The sequence below is a fragment of the Suillus fuscotomentosus genome (genome assembly GCF_016647785.1).
Source record: "Suillus fuscotomentosus strain FC203 chromosome Unknown F5891scaffold_18, whole genome shotgun sequence".
Classification (NCBI taxonomy): Eukaryota; Fungi; Basidiomycota; class Agaricomycetes; order Boletales; family Suillaceae; genus Suillus; species Suillus fuscotomentosus.
The window spans coordinates 54974-73244 of NW_024539530.1; the positions used below are offsets into that span (position 1 = coordinate 54974).

The 18271-nt window shown below is 48.8% G+C and overlaps 10 protein-coding genes across 10 annotated transcripts; 5 read left to right on the forward strand and 5 right to left on the reverse strand.

Annotated features, from left to right (window-relative positions):
• Nucleotides 1–615: 615 nt before the first annotated feature.
• On the reverse strand, nucleotides 616–1847 carry F5891DRAFT_1217349 (uncharacterized protein; the record flags this gene model as incomplete). The annotated part of the gene is made up of 3 exons (XM_041369339.1): nucleotides 616–906; nucleotides 961–1193; nucleotides 1248–1847. The coding sequence occupies 3 exons, from the start codon at nucleotides 1845–1847 to the stop codon at nucleotides 747–749; spliced, it is 993 nt and encodes a 330-aa protein (XP_041227652.1). The 3' UTR covers nucleotides 616–746.
• Nucleotides 1848–3247: 1400 nt separating this feature from the next.
• Nucleotides 3248–4626, forward strand: F5891DRAFT_1024529 (uncharacterized protein). The gene is given in 4 exon segments (XM_041361332.1): nucleotides 3248–3442; nucleotides 3493–4084; nucleotides 4097–4099; nucleotides 4135–4626. The coding sequence occupies 4 exon segments, from the start codon at nucleotides 3324–3326 to the stop codon at nucleotides 4393–4395; spliced, it is 975 nt and encodes a 324-aa protein (XP_041227653.1). The 5' UTR covers nucleotides 3248–3323; the 3' UTR covers nucleotides 4396–4626.
• A 322-nt stretch (nucleotides 4627–4948) lies between these two features.
• On the forward strand, nucleotides 4949–5515 carry F5891DRAFT_1186650 (uncharacterized protein; the record flags this gene model as incomplete). Its single annotated transcript, XM_041366727.1, has 2 exons — nucleotides 4949–5278; nucleotides 5330–5515. 2 exons carry the CDS (start codon nucleotides 4949–4951, stop codon nucleotides 5513–5515), a joined length of 516 nt encoding a protein of 171 aa, XP_041227654.1.
• A 454-nt stretch (nucleotides 5516–5969) lies between these two features.
• F5891DRAFT_172279 (uncharacterized protein) lies at nucleotides 5970–7149 on the reverse strand. The gene is made up of 3 exons (XM_041370775.1): nucleotides 7012–7149; nucleotides 6580–6981; nucleotides 5970–6516 (listed from the first exon to the last, which is right to left on the reverse strand). Exons 1-3 carry the CDS (start codon nucleotides 7027–7029, stop codon nucleotides 6157–6159), a joined length of 780 nt encoding a protein of 259 aa, XP_041227655.1. The 5' UTR covers nucleotides 7030–7149; the 3' UTR covers nucleotides 5970–6156.
• Nucleotides 6866–8938, reverse strand: F5891DRAFT_172249 (uncharacterized protein). The gene is made up of 3 exons (XM_041370774.1): nucleotides 8644–8938; nucleotides 7924–8577; nucleotides 6866–7870 (listed from the first exon to the last, which is right to left on the reverse strand). The coding sequence occupies exons 1-3, from the start codon at nucleotides 8890–8892 to the stop codon at nucleotides 7271–7273; spliced, it is 1503 nt and encodes a 500-aa protein (XP_041227656.1). The 5' UTR covers nucleotides 8893–8938; the 3' UTR covers nucleotides 6866–7270.
• Nucleotides 8939–9023: 85 nt separating this feature from the next.
• Nucleotides 9024–10133, forward strand: F5891DRAFT_1024539 (microsomal signal peptidase 25 kDa subunit-domain-containing protein). Its single transcript, XM_041361333.1, has 4 exons — nucleotides 9024–9292; nucleotides 9350–9510; nucleotides 9572–9665; nucleotides 9716–10133. Exons 1-4 carry the CDS (start codon nucleotides 9092–9094, stop codon nucleotides 9992–9994), a joined length of 735 nt encoding a protein of 244 aa, XP_041227657.1. The 5' UTR covers nucleotides 9024–9091; the 3' UTR covers nucleotides 9995–10133.
• A 330-nt stretch (nucleotides 10134–10463) lies between these two features.
• F5891DRAFT_1127738 (uncharacterized protein) lies at nucleotides 10464–11788 on the forward strand (the record flags this gene model as incomplete). Its single annotated transcript, XM_041364209.1, has 2 exons — nucleotides 10464–11123; nucleotides 11174–11788. 2 exons carry the CDS (start codon nucleotides 10464–10466, stop codon nucleotides 11786–11788), a joined length of 1275 nt encoding a protein of 424 aa, XP_041227658.1.
• A 1925-nt stretch (nucleotides 11789–13713) lies between these two features.
• Nucleotides 13714–14873, reverse strand: F5891DRAFT_1024547 (ERG2/sigma1 receptor-like protein). Its single transcript, XM_041361334.1, has 3 exons — nucleotides 14550–14873; nucleotides 14043–14499; nucleotides 13714–13980 (listed from the first exon to the last, which is right to left on the reverse strand). The coding sequence occupies exons 1-3, from the start codon at nucleotides 14685–14687 to the stop codon at nucleotides 13847–13849; spliced, it is 729 nt and encodes a 242-aa protein (XP_041227659.1). The 5' UTR covers nucleotides 14688–14873; the 3' UTR covers nucleotides 13714–13846.
• On the reverse strand, nucleotides 14846–15524 carry F5891DRAFT_1024548 (histone-fold-containing protein). Its single transcript, XM_041361335.1, has 3 exons — nucleotides 15304–15524; nucleotides 15120–15249; nucleotides 14846–15067 (listed from the first exon to the last, which is right to left on the reverse strand). The coding sequence occupies exons 1-3, from the start codon at nucleotides 15473–15475 to the stop codon at nucleotides 14950–14952; spliced, it is 420 nt and encodes a 139-aa protein (XP_041227660.1). The 5' UTR covers nucleotides 15476–15524; the 3' UTR covers nucleotides 14846–14949.
• Nucleotides 15525–15741: 217 nt separating this feature from the next.
• F5891DRAFT_1127741 (histone-fold-containing protein) lies at nucleotides 15742–16336 on the forward strand (the record flags this gene model as incomplete). The annotated part of the gene is made up of 4 exons (XM_041364210.1): nucleotides 15742–15934; nucleotides 15985–16089; nucleotides 16137–16261; nucleotides 16313–16336. The coding sequence occupies 4 exons, from the start codon at nucleotides 15742–15744 to the stop codon at nucleotides 16334–16336; spliced, it is 447 nt and encodes a 148-aa protein (XP_041227661.1).
• Between the last annotated feature and the right edge of the window lie 1935 nt (nucleotides 16337–18271).

An 18271-nucleotide genomic window follows, 5' to 3' on the forward strand; every position in this document is an offset into this window, starting at 1 on the left:
CTGCATACCCTCAGCCCATGATCTGAGCGCTAGTACGGGAGGAAACCTAACATCTTGTATGGGGTAATCGTTATTTCCAAGACAATTTTTCTAGACACTATTATCTGTCTAGCATATCATCAAAGGACACCTCAGTACAGTGTATCGAAGACAATCTCTTTCAGTGGCTGTCCCGATTGACCTATCCATGAAGGGCATGCGTGCAGAATGATGTCCTCCATGGTCATGGACCGTGATGAGCTACGATATCCTTTACTAAGGCGCTAGGTCCTCAACCGATGTCTCTTCGCATCTAATTCACCTTGAGAAAATAACATCCATGACGCTCCCACCTGCTGGTGCGCTGTGAATGTCGATGACGTGTAAAAGACTTGCAATGACAACGAATCTGCTGAAGCCAATTTTAACTAATCCTCCTTTGACTTCTCGCTGCGAAGCGCGCCCTATCGTGCCCGGCGCGAGTCTTTGACTGGCCAGTAACTCAATCAAGGGGACCAGTAATATAATTGATGATTCAATTACATTGAGCATTCATCAAAATGTCAAGCTTCAAGATCCATATAAACAATTCGTGTACACTAATCAAAACGCTAACGATACATATAGAGAATACAGTGGACAGGTAGACAAAAAGGCTATGCTAGACAAGATCTGGGAACAAGCAGAGCAAATCAGAATATACTAAAATTTACCGACTACCTCAAATATTTAACATCTCAAAGACGTAGTCCAGACCGGTTACGAGTCTACCAGTGACCGAGGTCGACCTCGGCTCTATCAAAGCCAATTTCAAGCCAACGCTCAGGTCCAGAAGTCGCTTGGAAGCCCACTCGATCGTACAACCTCTGAGCGGAAGTCAAGTTGGCGCCAACGTATAACACAACTTGCTCATGCGTCTTCAACAACCTGGTCGAGCAGAATTTAGCATCACAGTACAATCTCATAGATGATAATTCGTACTCTCTGCAGACACGGCGAACCAACCTTTCAGCACGTCCTTTATGCTGCCACTTCTCTGGCGTGTAGACCTTTGTGATGGCAGCAACAGTGTGTGACTGCCGCGTGGCAGCGACAATACTTGCGATATCAGTTTCTTCATCTCCCTCTTTGATCTCGTATACCCAGACTTGCTCGTTTTGAATCATGAGCCTAGCCTCTTTAGAAGCTTGTTCGGAAGAGAGAGTGAATGGCTTCTACAGATTTTTATCAATGAACGCGCTTAAAAGGGAGTGGTGCAGCGGACATACCGAAGTCTCGGAAAATTCTTGACACAAGTCACGAATCTTCTTGGCATCCTGTGGCACAGCAAGACGTAGCTCAATGACCTCATCCACTGGTTGAGAGCCATCGCGGACAAACGTCTCAGGAGTACACGCCGAAAAAAATGCATCGTAGTATGGTTCATTAATGCACTTGATCTCTGCGATTTTCTCCCATGCGCTAGCGAAAGCTCTGGAGACTGGTTCAACAGAAAAGACAGAAAAGACCCTCTGCCTTCTGAAGTCAGCCTCGTTCAGAAGCGGCTCGCAGAACGCCTCCATGGGGCCTTGGAGGAGTTCAGAAGCCAATTGAATGGGGGCTACGGGAATAATAAAAATAGGGTATTTGCCCAATGGTCCCTCCGTGCAGGATAGTATAAATCTGATGTCAGAAGTTGCAGGCTCCGAGTAGACCAGCCAAAGCTGCTCGGAACCGGGTAGGAACTCTTGATGACTGGAAACCTTTTCGGCATGTGGAAGGATCACATTTGCGCGAGCAGCGTTGTCCCTGTCCCGTAGAGCACCCCAGACATCTTCTGGGATGTTGGTGCGATCAAAGCGCCGAACAGATGAATTTAAGCCAGGCATGTCTTGTGTAAGGATTCTGAGGCTGGAAGGATAACTGGGTATGATGGAGTGTGTTCTCGAGCTTTATATCCATAAATGCGCCTGCCAGACTACGTTGTGAGGTTATCCTAACGTTGCGATATGCAGAAAGAGCTCAGGGTGGCAGTGAGGCTAGCAAACGTTAAAACGTATCGCCGTGTAGGAGAAGTAAATGCCAACATGAAATATAATGGAATCTTACCTATGATCATCCTTTGGTAAAAGAAAGTCCAAAGACACTTGCATAATGGTAGAAAATAGCTCGACATGCTAGCATTCGGTGAACGATGATTGTCGTGGCTCTGGTTGTAAAACATATGAGACAAGGTATATTTGATGAATGGTATCCGAGAAATTCCGCCAGGGGCAGTTGTGAAACACTCGGGCACGTGCGAACAACGCCCTCCACGTATTCCAACGTACTGACATTGATGCAAGGGAGATATGGCTGTATGTCGAGTTCAAGGGACGAACGCTAGATCGTGAAAAATCTGTTATCTATGCCATAATAAGTACGATAAACTTACGGCCCGTGCTATATTCAAGTACCCGTAACGGTAGTCGTACCCAAGGAAATATCGCAAGATCCGGGAAACGTCGATTGCTATGAGCACACTTTAGATATCGCTACAGGTAAATGCGTTTTCATCTCTTACAAGATGTTTCCATGGAACGGTATCGACACTTTTTCTTTTGAATCCTTGTTTATTGACCTGTAGGTTTCGACATTTAGCATAGCCTACAACGGTGCAGCCTCCCCTCATTGGACCCCGCGAGTGCGACCCAGTAGCACTGATGCGTTGTGTGGCTGGGTTCCATTAATCATGCATGGAGTGTCCAACATCATTCTTTGACAATGGAAGAGGTAGGGAGATGACAGACGCTAACTTTAAAGTTGGGCAAGATACCATCCGAAAATGTTCCAACGAGAATTATGTTGCGAAGCGGTGCTAACGTGGCCGAAACAGGACAGAGGATAGCGTTCACAGGAAACCACTGATAGTACATTTTGAACTAGTGCACCAATGCTTTTCAGCGGAACGTCTCCCGTTCTAGCTTGTCCGAATAACATGGAAGTTCACGAGTACTTGCATGTGTAGGGCATCTCAGACTCAATTTGATGATTTTGTGATACGTCACTGCTCGGTTTCACCTACGTGAAAATTAAACCATGACATTGTATGAGGATCGTGAAGTACTTACAACAGATCCCCTTCATTCTGATACGTCTGATATTTTCCACTCGACCACATCGTGTCCAGCACGTAGTAAGGGTCATCTCTGTTCGACTCGAAGCCTGGGTCTGCTTCTGTCGCGAGAGCGGATGATCAGATTTTGTATAAGTATCATATTGTGTTGGTTGACAACTCGGCACGAGCTTGTTTGGCAGAACCCTATTGACACAGAGCCAAACAACCATTGTCACGTAAACCGTGACGTAAACTGTCTTTAGGACCAATGTCGGATAAAGCAGCTCGGAGCTACACTCATGCGTCAAATCGTGCAAAGGCACGGGCAACCGCAGAGCGAAAAGACGTTTATAAAAGTGTCCTTGAAAATCCATTCCGAATACAATGGTTTGTTTTCGTCTCTTCCAACTTACAACGTGTCTAACATCCTAAGCTAGGCCCTCAATCCCATCAAACGCGCAAAACTTATTTCTCGCGACACTCGTAACCACTTTGGAAAGTGCGGCAAGGAGTGGAAGTCGAAAATCTTTCAAGGCATACGCTAGGAAAGCTCTACCCCGATCAGAAATTGCAGATTCAGTGGAAGGGACAAACCCGAGCTCAGACTCGATAGTATGTTCAAAACCCTCTGCATGTGCCGTGGGTTCCACTCCTTCGCCATCTCCGGCTGTTAGTAAACTTGCCCCGTCGGGCCACATGGCTATCGGTATCAACGAAGTGACAAGGAGACTTGAATCGCAGTTGAAGTCTTTCCGACATTCGGTTACACTCACTACCACCTCTCATGCCAATCCAGTAGTCCCCGACATTTCTCCCATTTCTGTGGTCTTTGTGTGCCGTGCCGACGTCAATCCTCCGATCTTATTGGATCACATCCCTCACCTTGTGGCAGGATGCAACTCTACGCGCCCCGGATCTAACCCTCTAGAAGCTCGACAGCCCCTGAAATTGATCGTCCTACCGAAGGGCTCAGAGTCTGCACTCGCGCAGGCGCTTGGTCTAAGAAGAGCGGCCGTAATAGCCGTTCATGTAAGTGTTTCAGATGTCAGGATCCTTACTTCTGATGCCTTCAATAGGACGATGCCCCGTATTTACCGATTTTTCGCGATATGCTTCAATCTGTACCTGTGATCAGCGCACCTTGGCTTGTGCCTCCAGTCCAGCCCAATTCTCCGAAATGCTTGGTTCCCACTCATATCAAACAACTCCGCACTACTGCACCCAAAGATATGAAAGCTGCAAAAGAACAAAGGGCAAAAGCAAGAGTTGCAGCCAAGAAGAATGGTGTAAAACCTAGGCCCAAGAAGTGTCTCCTTACGACAGCAAAACCAGATGCATAAACCCGCGATACACAACATCACGCCCCATGTATTGGTGAGTATTCGTCTGCAAGTACCGATTAATTGCTCTTCTTATTGTGACATAGTTGTTGGTTATGTCCACCGTTCTCTTACTGGAGCCTTGTATTAATTTTAGGTAGCAGTTGTGTTGCCTTCACTGCCCAGACAATACGAAGGATTGAATGTGTCATTTGACAGTACATGGGTCTATGCGTTCTATTCAGTCCTCGTATGGTGCATTCATCTATCAAATACACGAGTTCTAAGCTTTTCGCTAATGGCGGGAAACGTCAATAATGGGGATTAAGAGTCACCTAGGTGTCTTGATATGACTGACGATGTATACAAGGAACTCGAGATAGGGGCTATGGAAAGCCTGGACGACAGTGCTGTCATGGAGCTTGAAAGCTTGAAGTAGTATGCAGGAATGTCATTTAGTACAAACCGGGGACAGATGACATGTCATGATCCTGGTGCATACATGAATAATCAAGGTCCTTAGTAAATCGTGAGTACAGAGAAGAATTCGTGCTTGGTCTGGGTCCCCTATCTTATGTCTTCTTCCACGTCTGTCACTTCCACACCCACAGATATCCGCTCCAGCTCCAGCTCATCGCCCGGCGTTGCGATTTTAGCCTATTCCATTGGCTATCTCGTCATATTCATATTAGTTATTTCCCTGTTCATCATCATCATTGCGTGCTGTTTTTTTCGTTGCCGGTCTGGCGCGTTTCTCGGTACATCCTGGGATACGACAGAGCAACTGGACGGAAGACGAAGGAAGTTGGTACCTCCTGTTTTGTGGGATGCTTGGCTGAGCTGCCCTCTTGCGTCGACCAAGGAAGTCTTGGGTGCGGGTCAGTTTGAATGGTCGAATATTCAGGTATGCACCGGTGTTCTGTTGCCTTTTGTGTCCGATAATCGCCTTCAACAGCCTGTATACGTATCTCTCATCCACACATGCCGCTCTCGGTCTGCACGTCAGTTTGCGGTAGCTGAGTCAGAAGTACCTGCAGATCATTCTACTGTGGCACAGCTTCTTCCCGATGATTCCCAGCCTTCTTCGCCCTTACCTTTACCTCCGCGAAGACGATTTGCATTCCTTCTCGCACATCCTTAAACTTCCATATGTGGCCCGCGACGACGTTCACGCACTCATCATAGATCAGCGGCATCCGAAAAGCCCACAGAAGACGAAACTGAGAATCACCCAGAAGCTGTAAAGATCGCTGTGATGATCTCTATGCCTTCTTCCGCCTTCAGATGTTGGAACCATGGAGAGGGTCCTTCGTGTCAGTCTGCTGGCCCAGACGATGCGCTGCGAGAATATCAGATCGGGGTTGCACAAGTTCCATGGATATATGGCGAGTGTACTCGATGTTGACATGATCTACGTTCTTTTTTTCTGCTACCAGCCCCCAGTGTGTGGACGTAGTCGCTCACGTCCGCTTGAAACATGTGCATATGACATGTACGTAGCATTATAACTGCAAGATTAAGTTGAATCTAGCGATAAATGCACGTATAAACTCTCTAGGCGTCCAGGACGACCTGCAACTGAATATGGTGAAGGCCACGACGACTTATGCCAATAATTTCAAGTATTCGATCTGGGGTTATGAATTCAGGAATGATGAGAGGCTGACGATTTCTTGGGCTTCAGTCCTAGTAAGGAAGCCAAACGCTGTAAGCGCGATGGCCTGCGCGAAACAGATGCTCCTGTTTGCACATGCTCAGGGGTAGGAATGCGGATAGGCTCAGTCATGGAGTCAACTTCCTCCCCGTCCGACTGCTCCGGTACCTCTGGGACCCATGGCTCAAGCGGCAGATCAGCGCGATCAAATGGCACTGACACGTGAGGAGGGACATCATATGGTTGCTGAGACTGCTGGAATGGATATGGGTAGTCGGGGTGGTATGGTTGCTCAGAGGCGAGATGCTCAGAAGCATATGGGGGTTCGGAGGTGTATGGGGTCTCAGAGGCGTATGAGTTCTCAGAGGCATACGGCTGTCCGTACGGTACTTCAGCGCTAGGCATTTGCGCATAAATCTCAGGCATGGGCATAGAAAATGACGGGAAAGGCGCAGATGAAGGGTCCGGAATGGGCGGAGACGAGTCAACTATGACATAAAGTGCGGTCAGTCCAACACTAACGGGAAAAGAAAGCCACAGGTTCTACGCACACGGACGATGTTCCATGATGTGTATACCAAGGCGTTCTGATAGAAAAACAGACTGAGCACAACCCTGGCTCGAGAAGGTGCAGCACAAGGTGGATAAAAAGTGGGAAGATGTGATGGGTGTCGTAATTGTCCGGATATCCACCATCCAGCTTTATAAGGCGTCGTCCATGAGGGAGCACACTTCAAAAGAGTCCTTTCGAATCGAATCGAACTTCTAGCCCTGGGGGCTGCGCAGAATCTTGGCTGAAAATCCTCTTCCGTACGCATCATAGCCTTCAAGCTTGTTAGCCGCCCAATCATCATGCGTGAGTTTATAAAAAGAAAACTTTGGTAGCAATAAAGTACAGCCATCTGCCAGTATAGGTCCATAGAGGTGCTTTTTGCGTTACGGATGTATCGGATGTCGCCCCTGCTTTATCCGATATAATGAATGTCAAAAATATCGAACATCGTAGTTTCACGGTCAGCCCTGTCCGAAAGAATCGCTGTGCAGGCGCTTTGCTCTCATTGGTTCCAATGACAACTATAGGCCAAAATGAGTGATGTCAGTGGCAGTAATCGTGACATGACAAGGACACGTATGCGGTAGTTATGAAGGGTGGCAGGTCCGGAACCATTCAACGTCGAGTTCGCACTCCTGACGTAGAAGTCATACAGCAATTATTGCAGTCCAAAGGGCGATGAATGAACCCTATGCCCAATTCCTACCCGCCCGCCTCCCAGCCTCGACGCAATCACCAACGCTCACGCCCCCCACGCCGGCGCCGATCACCTCTAGCTTACTGCTCCATGGCTCTCCCTGAAGCACCTCGCTCAACTCCTGCATCCGCTGGAGGTGCCCCACACGCAGCAGGGGGATGCAATGTGCTTTGTCGTGCACCCTCACGATGAGCGGATCGGGCAGACGCACACCTAACTGCTCAGAGAGCATATCTACAAGGCGAGGAATTGAGGCCACAGGCTCGCGGAGCATCGCAGTCATTTTCACAATATCCGCGCTCCACGGCGCTTCTTGTGTCGACATTGACGAGGAGTCGAAAACGCACCCCAGAATCGCGTTTTCTGCATGTCTAGATGATGCTCGGGGCACGAGGTACCCGAATCCCACAGGATGGAGTACATGTCCCGGAGACGCCAGGAACACGAGGTTTACGACCGTCACCGACGAATAAGGATTTGCAGTCAGGTGTGGCAATGGCGTCTTGGGCGAGAGGAGCCCTTTCAAGCTCGGCAGAGGCACAGCTGAGACTGTGTGTGTTGCGCGCAGCGTCTCGCAAGACGAGGTCGTTATCTGGGCACAAATAATTATTAACAAAAGACTACCTGTTCGAAGTGCATACGTACTTCGAATTGTGCAGTTCTCGGATTCATCCGTAGTCCCGTCGCTGACACACCGCCAACTAGGCGCACGTTCCGGCGCGTTCTCAACTCTCGCAAGAGTGCATCTACCAACGCACCGATCCCTTGCGAGAACGAATACACAGATACTCCGCGCATCTGCCCATCTACATCCCCCAGCTGATATGGGAGGTCATTGACATCCGCTATCGCTGAAGCTCTGGACGGCCGAAGAAACCCAGTTACTAAAGAGCCACGACCGCGTTCCTCGGCATCCCAAAGCGATGGGAACGCTGCGCGGACGCTCGATTTCCGGGAGTCCGCTGCATAAATACCGTGCACGAGTGCACTTCCGAAAATCCTTGCAAATTCGCTCCCGAAACGCCTACTCAAGAATTCGTCGACCGACTCGTCCTCGATCATTAGGGGCCTGTTCCATGGGCGAAATGGCTCTCGTACGACGGCTGAAAGAAGGATATGGCCAAGGGGGGAATGCAAAGAAGAAGACTTAGGTGAGAGCCCGGAAGTAAGAATGCTGAGCGGAGATGAAGGAATGCACAGAAGGCCCTTTGTGCCAGGTAGATGCAAGAAGCGATTCCGAGCAGCTGGTGATGATTTCGGGACAGTTAAAAGAGACGGCGATAGGTCCAGAAGGTTAATCTAGTCTGGGACGCGCCCGATGAGAAGGTCCTCACAGAAGTTGTATTAGACTAGCCAATTACCCACCAATTCGAGAACACCCTTTGAATTTGGTCTAAGAGTGCGCGGGCCAGCCTCCAAAAGCACGCTGGTCTCGCGACCATCTTTGAGGGTGATTTTAGCGCGCCTAGAATGAACCCATCCGCCAAAGTGGATGTCCTTGTTCAGCAGAGTGATCTGAGCTGCTGGAAACCGACGTGAAAGGTGAAAAGCGGCGGAAAGGCCAGTGAGACCACCACCCAGGATGGCGATAGAAGATGGTGCCATAATCCTCATATCTCAAGCACAACGCGAAATTACCGAGACATTTTCTGAAGAGTCTTGTTATGGGCCTGACGCTCCCACTGCCAATCGAAGTAGCAAGTAGCTACTTGAAGAAGTATTTTCCCACACATGTACAGTGACACGTCCTTCTTATGCATACAACTGCAGTGCTTAGCACCGTACACACGCCTTTTCCTTCTCCAGCACCACCATGGCACCCCGAAAGAATGCCAGAGGACCTTCGCCAACACCTTCAACGCCAGAGCGTCGTCCAAGTTCAGTTGCTTCCTCTCCAGAAAAACCACCTGGTCCATTGAGCATCACTATCTCTCCGGAGGAACGCGAGATTATCAAGGTCAACAACTACAGCGCGGCTGAGCTCAAGAACGCATGTGATGATGCCCTTAAGCGAGTGCGTAGTTTTAATATTGTAGCTATGAAAATAGGCTCACACCACTCACCATCGCAGTACTTATCGAGACCCGTTTTGTTTAAACAAATACATCTTCATACCGATGTGCGGCTGGCTTTGGGATGGGCAGGCGTATTCACGGCAGTAGCTACGGGACTTTATGGATGGAAAATTGACTTCGAGAAATCGAAGCCAGGAGTCTGGGTTGGGTTCATACTGTAAATGTTCACTCATGAAACATCACGATCCATTTTATTGAAAATCCCCCCCGCATTACAGCTACCTGGTCCTCACCTCCCTTCAGACATTATACTCCTACTTCGTGGAGGGCGATACCATATTTGTCGGTCGACGGAAAACCTTTTCAAAGAGAGTGAGTCTGAAACAATTATGCTATCCTTCACTCCGCTTATTCCTCTTCAGATAATAACAGAACGGATAACGATCTCCTCGGGCACCCTCCCAGTGCCGTCCTCTAAATTATCTCTCAAGCCGAGCCCCACGAATTCACCATCATACTCGCTTTCCATTAATTACGTGCAGTCTACATCAGGGGGGAAATCACTACTTGCAAAGGGCCGAACACACGAATCCAAAGAATACTCGGCCTTCTTCGACGAAAAGGGTGTGATGGCACAGGAGGTGTTCGAGCGATGGATCGGAGAGCTGGTAGAGGCAGTGATGGAGGGAAAGGGTGCATGAATTGTATGTCTATGTAGAGGCCTTTCATTGATATGCTAGAAGGACGCGTTGTTGCGATCCCCTTGCCCAAACTTGGCTCTAAGAGACAACTGACATAGTTATCTTTTTATGACGATGCGGCAATCATCTCAGCATCCATGTCACCCGTGCCTAGGCCCAAAGCCAGTCATGTCTCGGCATCCCATGTCACATAAGATTCCCCACTCCGATGTGTGCACTTCAGTGGAGTGGGTTGTCATGCGCACGTTCAACACGCGTCACTTGATTGAACGATTTCAATTGGCTGACTAGGCTACTGGGCATTAGCTATCTATATTGTACATGCTGTAAGAACAGAGTTGGTGTCGACGCTATGTGCGCGCGGAGTCCACTTTAGCCTTGACAGTGTTGACACCTATGTATGGTAATGTCTATTAAGCTGAGCAATTTAGGTTCGGGCAGACCGCCAACGCCGACCGCCACGACAACGATGACAACGGCGACTGTCTCGACGTCGGACAAGCTACTTCATAAACCGACCAGCAAAAGTTCGTCGACGACGGAGGCAACACTACAATCGCTGTACAACCGTGCAGCGAGGGCATTCCTTCACCGAGACGTCGCAATCACGTTCACACTATTAAGTGCTGCATTCGCGCTCCTCCCACCTCCCCTTGCGCCCTCGCCTGATCCCCTAGATGTCCACCGGAGAAAGTGGGACATCCTTCGCATCACCCTCGAGACCACCGTCTTCTCTTCTACTCCAGACCTCGTTGATTTACCACAGCCACTCCGAGAATCCCTACTCCTGTCTCCCCAATCATTTATTTCCAACTTATATGCTCGATCTCTCGCTTTGTTTACTCCTTCATCACTATATCGAAAGCCTAGCTCCGCATTTCTTCCGCACCAAATCGTCATCACACTCATAGCATCCAGCATCAAGATAGATTGCCCAAATATTGGTCGTGAGATCACAGAGGACTGGTTGTCGAAACGCGGTCGATATGATGTCGTACCTTCCACAGGTGAACCATATCACAAAGTTCTGGAACTCTACTGCTTGCATGTCTTGCCTCGTTTGGGTGAGTGGGAATATGTCAAAGAATTTCTGTCATACGAGAATGAGCTCTCGTCTGATAAAAGACGCGTGAGTTTGAGTTCGTGATTCTTGTGTTGTACTGAACACGATATTTCCAGGAACTTTATTTGGCTCTTGAGGCTCAACATGCTCAAGCGCTAGAGAGTACAAAGCGGGAGACGCCAAAACCTGAGCCTCCTCCCTCCCCTATGTCAATACCTCCACTCCGTTCTCTATCCCCAGCATCCTCCTCCTCCTCTCTATCCACCACATCCACCCGCACCGCAGTCCCAGCATCCCCTCGTCCAAAACTTACCCGCCAACAATCCGCATCTTCCACCTCTGCAGTTTCGGACGTCACAGTAACTAGATCCCCTCGCCATGGCCACAACCAAAGTATGCCCCGAGGGAGTTCAAGTGCTAGTGCCGTTCGCATCTCCCACCTTCCTCCAGTCGACCACAATCTCGCAACTGCACAGCCCCCAACCTCTCTAGCACTCATTCGATCTTATTTCAACCACTATTTCACCGCAAACAGAATAGCCACTCTATCGGTTTTGTTCTTCCTAATTCCCCTACTGTCATTGATGCTTCGGAGACGGCAGCGCTTAGAGACACCTGCGGACTTGGTACGGAGGAGATTATTGGAAGCACGCGGAGATTCGATTGTGAGACGGTTATGGAATGAGTTGGTGAGGGCCGTTTTGGATACTGTTAGGATGGGTAGTGGGTGATTTGTACACTAGTAAGCATATGTTTTAGAGTCCATCAAGACTGCTGACCTTGACGTCGTCCACTTCTCTAGCACATGCTTTCACTCCGATAATGCTAGTTGGTGATCTTTAGCCTTAGCGCTTGGTGTAATCATACAAGCATCTAACGTGCCGAACTGCCATCGAGCAACATGGAAATACAAGTGCATCATGACCTGAACTTCTCAACAACATCTACGTCCCCATTCACGCTTTTCCTATCACCAACGGGGGAAATTTGCAAGTGCCTTCTGAGCGCGTAGCCGCACTGCCGCAGGCATCTACATATCTATCAATCTTGACTCAAGTAGGCGCTAGAAATTAGCCATCGGAATCGATCGGATGCTGGGTAATGGAGAAGTCGTTGGCAAACTTGAAACATCGTGGGATGCGCTGCTCAATCGTGGGGATGAGCCTTTCGGTGAGCAACCTCTTTCTCACTCATGCATCTCGTAGACAACTTCTTCCCGTTTGTTTGTGGTGTTCACCCTTCCCTCACACTGAAGGCCGCTGTTTCGCATCCTCACAACAATCAGGACAGTGCGCTGGCCTGGCGCTATAGCAAGGAGGGCACTGTCGTCGATTTCAAGGAATCCATGCAACCGTCCTGCAAGCTATTACCACTTTGTCCAGAGGGCACCTACCTTCGTAGCATTGTCGTGCTTGGCCCTCTGTCCTCTAGGCAATGAACACTGTCACAGAGCCCTCCACAAGCTTTTAGAGGCAGTAGAACCACACCTTCGACAACGCGGTAGTAGATGTCGATGACACCATGAGAGCCATCAGCCTCCACCATTTGACAATGACCTTCCTCGTCTCGACGTCCCACAACCTAACTTCCAGTCATTGCTTCCGCATCCAATTGTCTTGCCGTTTGGAGACAATGCCATGGTTCGCAATCCTACGTTATCCTCATGTTGTGTCGGCCGCCAGGCAAGTGCACACCACCGTCCAGTCAGTATGACCTCGCATAGTCTGCTGTGGCGTGGTCACTGGTGTCTTACTGATGGAGGAAGACATAGTCGCTAGGTTATCCAGCAACGACAATGATTGCTGTTGAGTCCAGGAGCCCATCTTTATTTCCAATTTGATGTTTGTAAGAACCGTACAAGCCATTACTCGCGAGACAGTCTACTTACGGGGATCAATATCTAACCCTCTCCCACAAGACAGCTTTTGAAAACAGATCCTCGCTGTTAAGCATGTCGTCAGCTTTAGCTGGCAGAAGGGCCTAGAGTATCACCCATGGGAAGCATCTTTCAGACGAGCGCAGTGCGCAATCACTAGACATCAATGGGTGTATGGTTGGGAGTTGAGGAAGCTGAGCAGTCGTTTATTCATGCCGTTTTTGAAGCCATGTTCCATGTGTTATACTCATGTTTGCTTCACGGCTTCATTGCTGTGTAGTCGAAGCGCTCAAATCTGCGACCGGTGCTATGTGCTGTACATATTCCCATACGTAAAGGACTACGTCGATGGCTAACGATTATTCAACAGCGTCTCGCGCCTTTTCTCCACTCTGCACATTTGTTCCAGCCCATGTCCGAACTCGATGAGCATGAGCACGAGCACGAGCAGCCTTACTATTCACGTTTTTTCAGAGACAAACCTCTGACGCTGCTCGACATCATGCCATGGAGAACCATGCTACGTGCTCCATGAAGAGGAAAGTGCCGCTCGAGCAGTGGACGGTCTTCATTCATATTCATATTGGTGTGTAATTCTACCATGTTGTATCGCTGTCGTCTGCGTTAGTTTTACGGGCCTTTGATCATGGATTTTTACCCTCCCTGTGTGCATCAAGTTGTTATCAAATATTACCTCGATACTGTGGCAGTTGTGGTCATCTTGCTCTACACCTCTCTCACAGATACCGAGAGCTCTGACAGTTATGCCATCAAACAGCAGGGATGAGCAAAAGTTCCTAGTAAATGGCATTACTGCGTGGTAAAACGGCCAGCGCAAGATTTCTGGCTAGGGGTATTATAACATATCACAGGCGTCGTCAGAAACCAACGTGTCTCATATAGTTGAGATCAATCATATCTTGCCAACAAGCAAGTTCTTAATCATCTCTCGGCCCGTGATGCGAACAGTGTGGTATAACGTCGGAAGATCTAGGGTAGACGTGAATGTGTCCGCGAGACCGAAGGGCATCATCAACGGGATCCAGCCTGAAAAAAGAGAAAGAAAAAATTGAGACAAAATAACAAGGCCATCCCAAAGTGCCACGTACCCCGAGCATACTCAAGCGCGAAGCATCCCTCATGCATCTTATATTGCTTCGCCGTGCCCCTGGGGAGGAAATGCACATCCCCAGGGCCGTACCTCTCCATCTCCAGTGCACCTGGTTTGAACGCCCACTGTTCGCCGACTAAGATATGGAAATAGTCATCTGCGGTGTGCAACCCCGTGTGCCCTTCCGTGCCTAGAGGGGTACCGAAAATAATGAGGTACTCAGTGATGGACGCGTGGATGATGTACATTGCGCCCATTGCGCCTCCAGCATTGCTGAATACCCACTCAGAGGCGTTCGTGTTGAGGGAGATGGCAGGAGAGTCGAGTTGTGGGTGCGTTGAGGTGAGGTTAGTAAGAATGTGGTTGATCATGCCTTGGGGGTCATTCGGAGAGATGGAGATGGCTTCTTGCGCAAGCTCATGGAGGAACTTGGGCTCTAGAACATACCACCGGTCCTGTGGTTGAAGTTATTTGGTGCGGTAGAAGAGTTGGAGGAGTGACTGACCTTGATACCATCGAGCCAGGTAAACGTTGCAGCGAGGAGCGACAATGCAACTATACGTGTTATCCACTTTGTGAAGTTATTTTGTGGCTTTGGTGGGGATTGCTGGGGAGCCGCGTTTCCTGATCGTTTGGTTCCCATTGTGAATTCTGTTATTGACCTTTCGTTGTGACTCGCGAAAGAACAAGAAAGAAATTGCAACGGCAGTTAACTGCGGTAGTGGACGTGGTTTAAAAAGCTGAAACTGAGGCACGCGCACGTGACTATCACGAAAATCGGACGTCTCACGCATTAAAAAATAGGATCAACGAGATGTATTCCAGAGTGAAAAGAAAATGATTACTAGAAAAAATACAAATACATCCTACACCGAACACCGAAAATAAATCGAATAATAATAAGATTATACTTCCTGGCTCTCTTTCTTGCCCTTTGCACTTTTACTGGGCAGCAGTTCGGGGTTGATGAAAGGAACGACACCACCCTGTGAAATGACGACGTCTCCAAGGAGTTTGTTCAGCCTATAGAAAAGCGAGTTAGACACTGCGGAATGACTGGGAATGTTTTGCATACTCTTCGTCATTTCGGATGGCGAGTTGCAAATGTCTAGGAACGATACGTTGCTTCTTGTTGTCGCGTGCTGCGTTACCGGCAAGCTCCAGAATCTCAGCGGCCAGATACTCTAGTACCGCTGCAAGGTAGACTTTTCCAGAGTTAGAATCAACAACTGAGTAATTGAATTCAGTGAAGGGCTTACCAGGTGCGCCAGCACCAACACGCTGTGCGTAGTTTCCTTTCTTCAAGAGACGGTGAACACGACCGACGGGGAATTGAAGACCGGCTTTGGCTGAACGGGATTGAGACTTGGATGATGATTCACCAGAGGCTTTGCCACCAGACTTGGCCTTTCCGCCGACTTTGCCAGACATGATAGTTAGATTGGAGTGTGTTGTGAGAGTGTGTATGTACAACGACGGAACGCAATAGGGGAGCCGGGATCAATGAACAGCTGTATTTATACTGGCAACACGTGATTTTATTCAATAAGGTTCAACAATCAACAAAGAATTGTGGACGCGTTGATCTGGTACCAAATAAGACCACACGCGTCACAAACGATAAATACAAACGCCCAAACCAAATCTGTCAGATAATCGTCCACATTCACACTCACCACCACCTCTTTCTTCATCAAATGGCACCTAAACCAGTCTCCACCGCCTCAAAGGCCCCTGCTTCCACCGCTGCCTCAAAGGCACCTGCAAAGACTACAGACAAGGCTAAGAAGGCTACAAAGACTTCTGCTGCTGCTGCTGCCGGGGCTGATGGTGAAAAGAAGAAGCGTCGTAAAGTCCGCAAGGAGACCTACTCCAGTTACATTTACAAGGGTATGTGCCATTCACATCTCTTACAGTTCCAGATCTGACTCTCGTCGCAGTGTTGAGGCAGGTGCACCCTGATACCGGTATCTCCAACAAGGCAATGGCCATCTTGAACTCTTTTGTCAACGACATCTTTGAGCGCATCGCAACGGAAGCATCCAGTATGTACTCTCATTGTCTTTTTGATCATTTCTAACCTTCCATTCAGAACTTGCTGCTTACTCCAAAAAATCGACAATATCTTCTCGGGAGATCCAAACATCTGTACGACTTATTCTACCTGGTGAACTTGCCAAACACGCCATCTCGGAAGGCACTAAGAGTGTCACCAAGGTCAGTTCTTTTACCTTCATATCGCGTCTATCTTACTCATTGCATCTGCAGTTCTCGAGCTCATCAGCGAAGTAGGCTTATACTTGATCGTTCTACTGTTATCTCGCTGGACAGCATGCGCTGTTGTATTGTAGATGTACCATTTACATTATTTTAATCTACTCTTTTTCGATTTGGAACTTGTCAAGTGCGCCAACCTTTCAAGTAATCGATAGTGAGCTCCATGGCGAGCGTCCCTAGAAGTGACCACCGATCTATAGTATATGTTTGGTGACAAATTTGGTGGAGATAAAAGTCAAGTACTGCAAGGCATTGGTATGCTTCATGGCTCAGGCCTTCAGTGACGTCGGATGCCAAATTTGAGTGTGTGGCTTCAACTCCAACTCAAAGACCGACTCGTCCTTTTGAATATCTGTCACTAGTAAGTATCCTCATCCAGTGCTCAGGCCTCAGGAGGGATCTGTGTCTCAGACCTTACTCGACGATGCCCCGAACCGACATCGTGGATACATGAACGCTTCTGTGCAGCTGTGGGGTCGTAGTGGACTTTTGAGCAAGCGAGTGCAATTGGCGCGCGCGCACGGGCCGCAATTTGCTCCCTGTAGGCTGTACATGTATCGGTGAGTTTGCAACATCAGGATCTTACATATTGACTCTATCCCTTGTGAAAAGCCAATCTGACCTATTGAATAAGGCCGATATCAAATGCTGTCCTTGCTTCTGGCTTGGGCACGAGGTGATCATCAAATCGTTCGTTCGCCTCCTTGGACAAAAGGCACGTTAATCCCCGCTATTGCGAAGTACTAGAACCCCGCCTTCGGCTCACGATCCCAGTCTTTAGTAACTTGGATGTCATACTCGGGTGATCTGGCCCGCTGGCTACTCGAGCTTCCGCGAGTAATAGATACCCCGTGGTGTGTTACGATCTCATATTCGGTTCATTGAACAGGAACATGCTCCCCTGTGTGTCAAACAGACGTAAAATGTGATCAACGCCGGCTTACGGTCTCCCCATACCCCGATGCCGGCTAGGCATTCGCTCCCTAAATGACAGGCTTCTCAGCTTAGAGCTAGTTCGGCAACTCGATATTTTCGATATTTTTCAATATTTGCTTTGGCATGTTTGCGAAAATGTTCACCGGCATCGTTCCGAGATGTCGGAGCTCGAACCTTGCTTCTCTCCTACTGTACATATTATCAATGGATGTATACCCTCATCTAACCCTAGAGCGGCGTAAGAGGCTTTTTGCTGGTGCGGTCGCGATCACTGCGATCTGTGCACAGTACACTACTCTTCTCATGGCCCAACCTGAAGTCAATGCTCCCCCTAAGTCCAAGGCGATTCGGAGCTTGAATTTGAGCTTATCAACAAGATCAGTGATAATGAGGGTAGGGTATATACCTTGATGGATCCCCAACCACTGGGGTTCGCGATGGAGCGCCAACGCCTAGCAGCGCTCATGACGAATCCTCGGCCAGAGGTCCGGGAACGACTCCTCAAATGCATGGTACTCGTAATCAGCATCGTTGTTGCTTCTACGCACGGCATCCTACAATCAATATATCCCAAAGATCCCGAGCCCTATCACACTTCAGCGCTAACTGGGCAAGACTGGGTGATCGAGTTGCTCACTGGTCACCCAGAGCGCATCAGGTGTGAGCTTGGCATGCGCGCCAATGCATTTGTGGAGCTTATCTCCGAGCTTCGCACCATGGGCCATTCAGACTCCAAGTTTGTGTCCCTCGAGGAACAACTTGCGATTTTTCTTTACACCTCTGTGACTGGCCTATCAATCAGGCATGTTGCGGAGAGATTTCAACGCTCGAACGAAACGATTTCACGGTGAGTTTATTTTATTTTATTTCAAGTGACAGTATCTAATAGTATGTAGTTATTTCCGCAAGATGCTTATCATCTTCACGTCGGACCCGTTCTATTCAAGATACGTGCGCTTTCCAGATGGTTCGGTCCCCCGCAAAATTCGGAAGAACCCCAAATGGTGGCCCTTT

Excerpts from the sequence above, each read along its gene's own strand:
- F5891DRAFT_1024529 (XM_041361332.1), top strand. The coding sequence starts at position 3,324 with ATGTCGGATAAAGCAGCTCGGAGCTACACTCATGCGTCAAATCGTGCA. Across the intron at positions 3,443-3,492 it reads AATCCATTCCGAATACAATG|GCCCTCAATCCCATCAAACG; the intron begins GTTTGTTTTCGT and ends ATCCTAAGCTAG.
- F5891DRAFT_172279 (XM_041370775.1), bottom strand. Across the intron at positions 6,517-6,579 it reads CATCATGGAACATCGTCCGT|TTGACTCGTCTCCGCCCATT; the intron begins GTGCGTAGAACC and ends TTTATGTCATAG.
- F5891DRAFT_172249 (XM_041370774.1), bottom strand. The coding sequence starts at position 8,892 with ATGAGGATTATGGCACCATCTTCTATCGCCATCCTGGGTGGTGGTCTC. Across the intron at positions 8,578-8,643 it reads CAAAGGGTGTTCTCGAATTG|ATTAACCTTCTGGACCTATC; the intron begins GTGGGTAATTGG and ends GTCCCAGACTAG. Across the intron at positions 7,871-7,923 it reads CGAGAACTGCACAATTCGAA|ATAACGACCTCGTCTTGCGA; the intron begins GTACGTATGCAC and ends ATTTGTGCCCAG.
- F5891DRAFT_1024539 (XM_041361333.1), top strand. The coding sequence starts at position 9,092 with ATGGCACCCCGAAAGAATGCCAGAGGACCTTCGCCAACACCTTCAACG. Across the intron at positions 9,511-9,571 it reads GTCTGGGTTGGGTTCATACT|CTACCTGGTCCTCACCTCCC; the intron begins GTAAATGTTCAC and ends CCCGCATTACAG. Across the intron at positions 9,666-9,715 it reads GGAAAACCTTTTCAAAGAGA|ATAATAACAGAACGGATAAC; the intron begins GTGAGTCTGAAA and ends ATTCCTCTTCAG.
- F5891DRAFT_1024547 (XM_041361334.1), bottom strand. The coding sequence starts at position 14,687 with ATGGGAACCAAACGATCAGGAAACGCGGCTCCCCAGCAATCCCCACCA. Across the intron at positions 14,500-14,549 it reads CCTGGCTCGATGGTATCAAG|GACCGGTGGTATGTTCTAGA; the intron begins GTCAGTCACTCC and ends CTTCAACCACAG. Across the intron at positions 13,981-14,042 it reads CGCGCTTGAGTATGCTCGGG|GCTGGATCCCGTTGATGATG; the intron begins GTACGTGGCACT and ends CTCTTTTTTCAG.
- F5891DRAFT_1024548 (XM_041361335.1), bottom strand. The coding sequence starts at position 15,475 with ATGTCTGGCAAAGTCGGCGGAAAGGCCAAGTCTGGTGGCAAAGCCTCT. Across the intron at positions 15,250-15,303 it reads TGTTGGTGCTGGCGCACCTG|TCTACCTTGCAGCGGTACTA; the intron begins GTAAGCCCTTCA and ends ACTCTGGAAAAG. Across the intron at positions 15,068-15,119 it reads GCCATCCGAAATGACGAAGA|GCTGAACAAACTCCTTGGAG; the intron begins GTATGCAAAACA and ends GCTTTTCTATAG.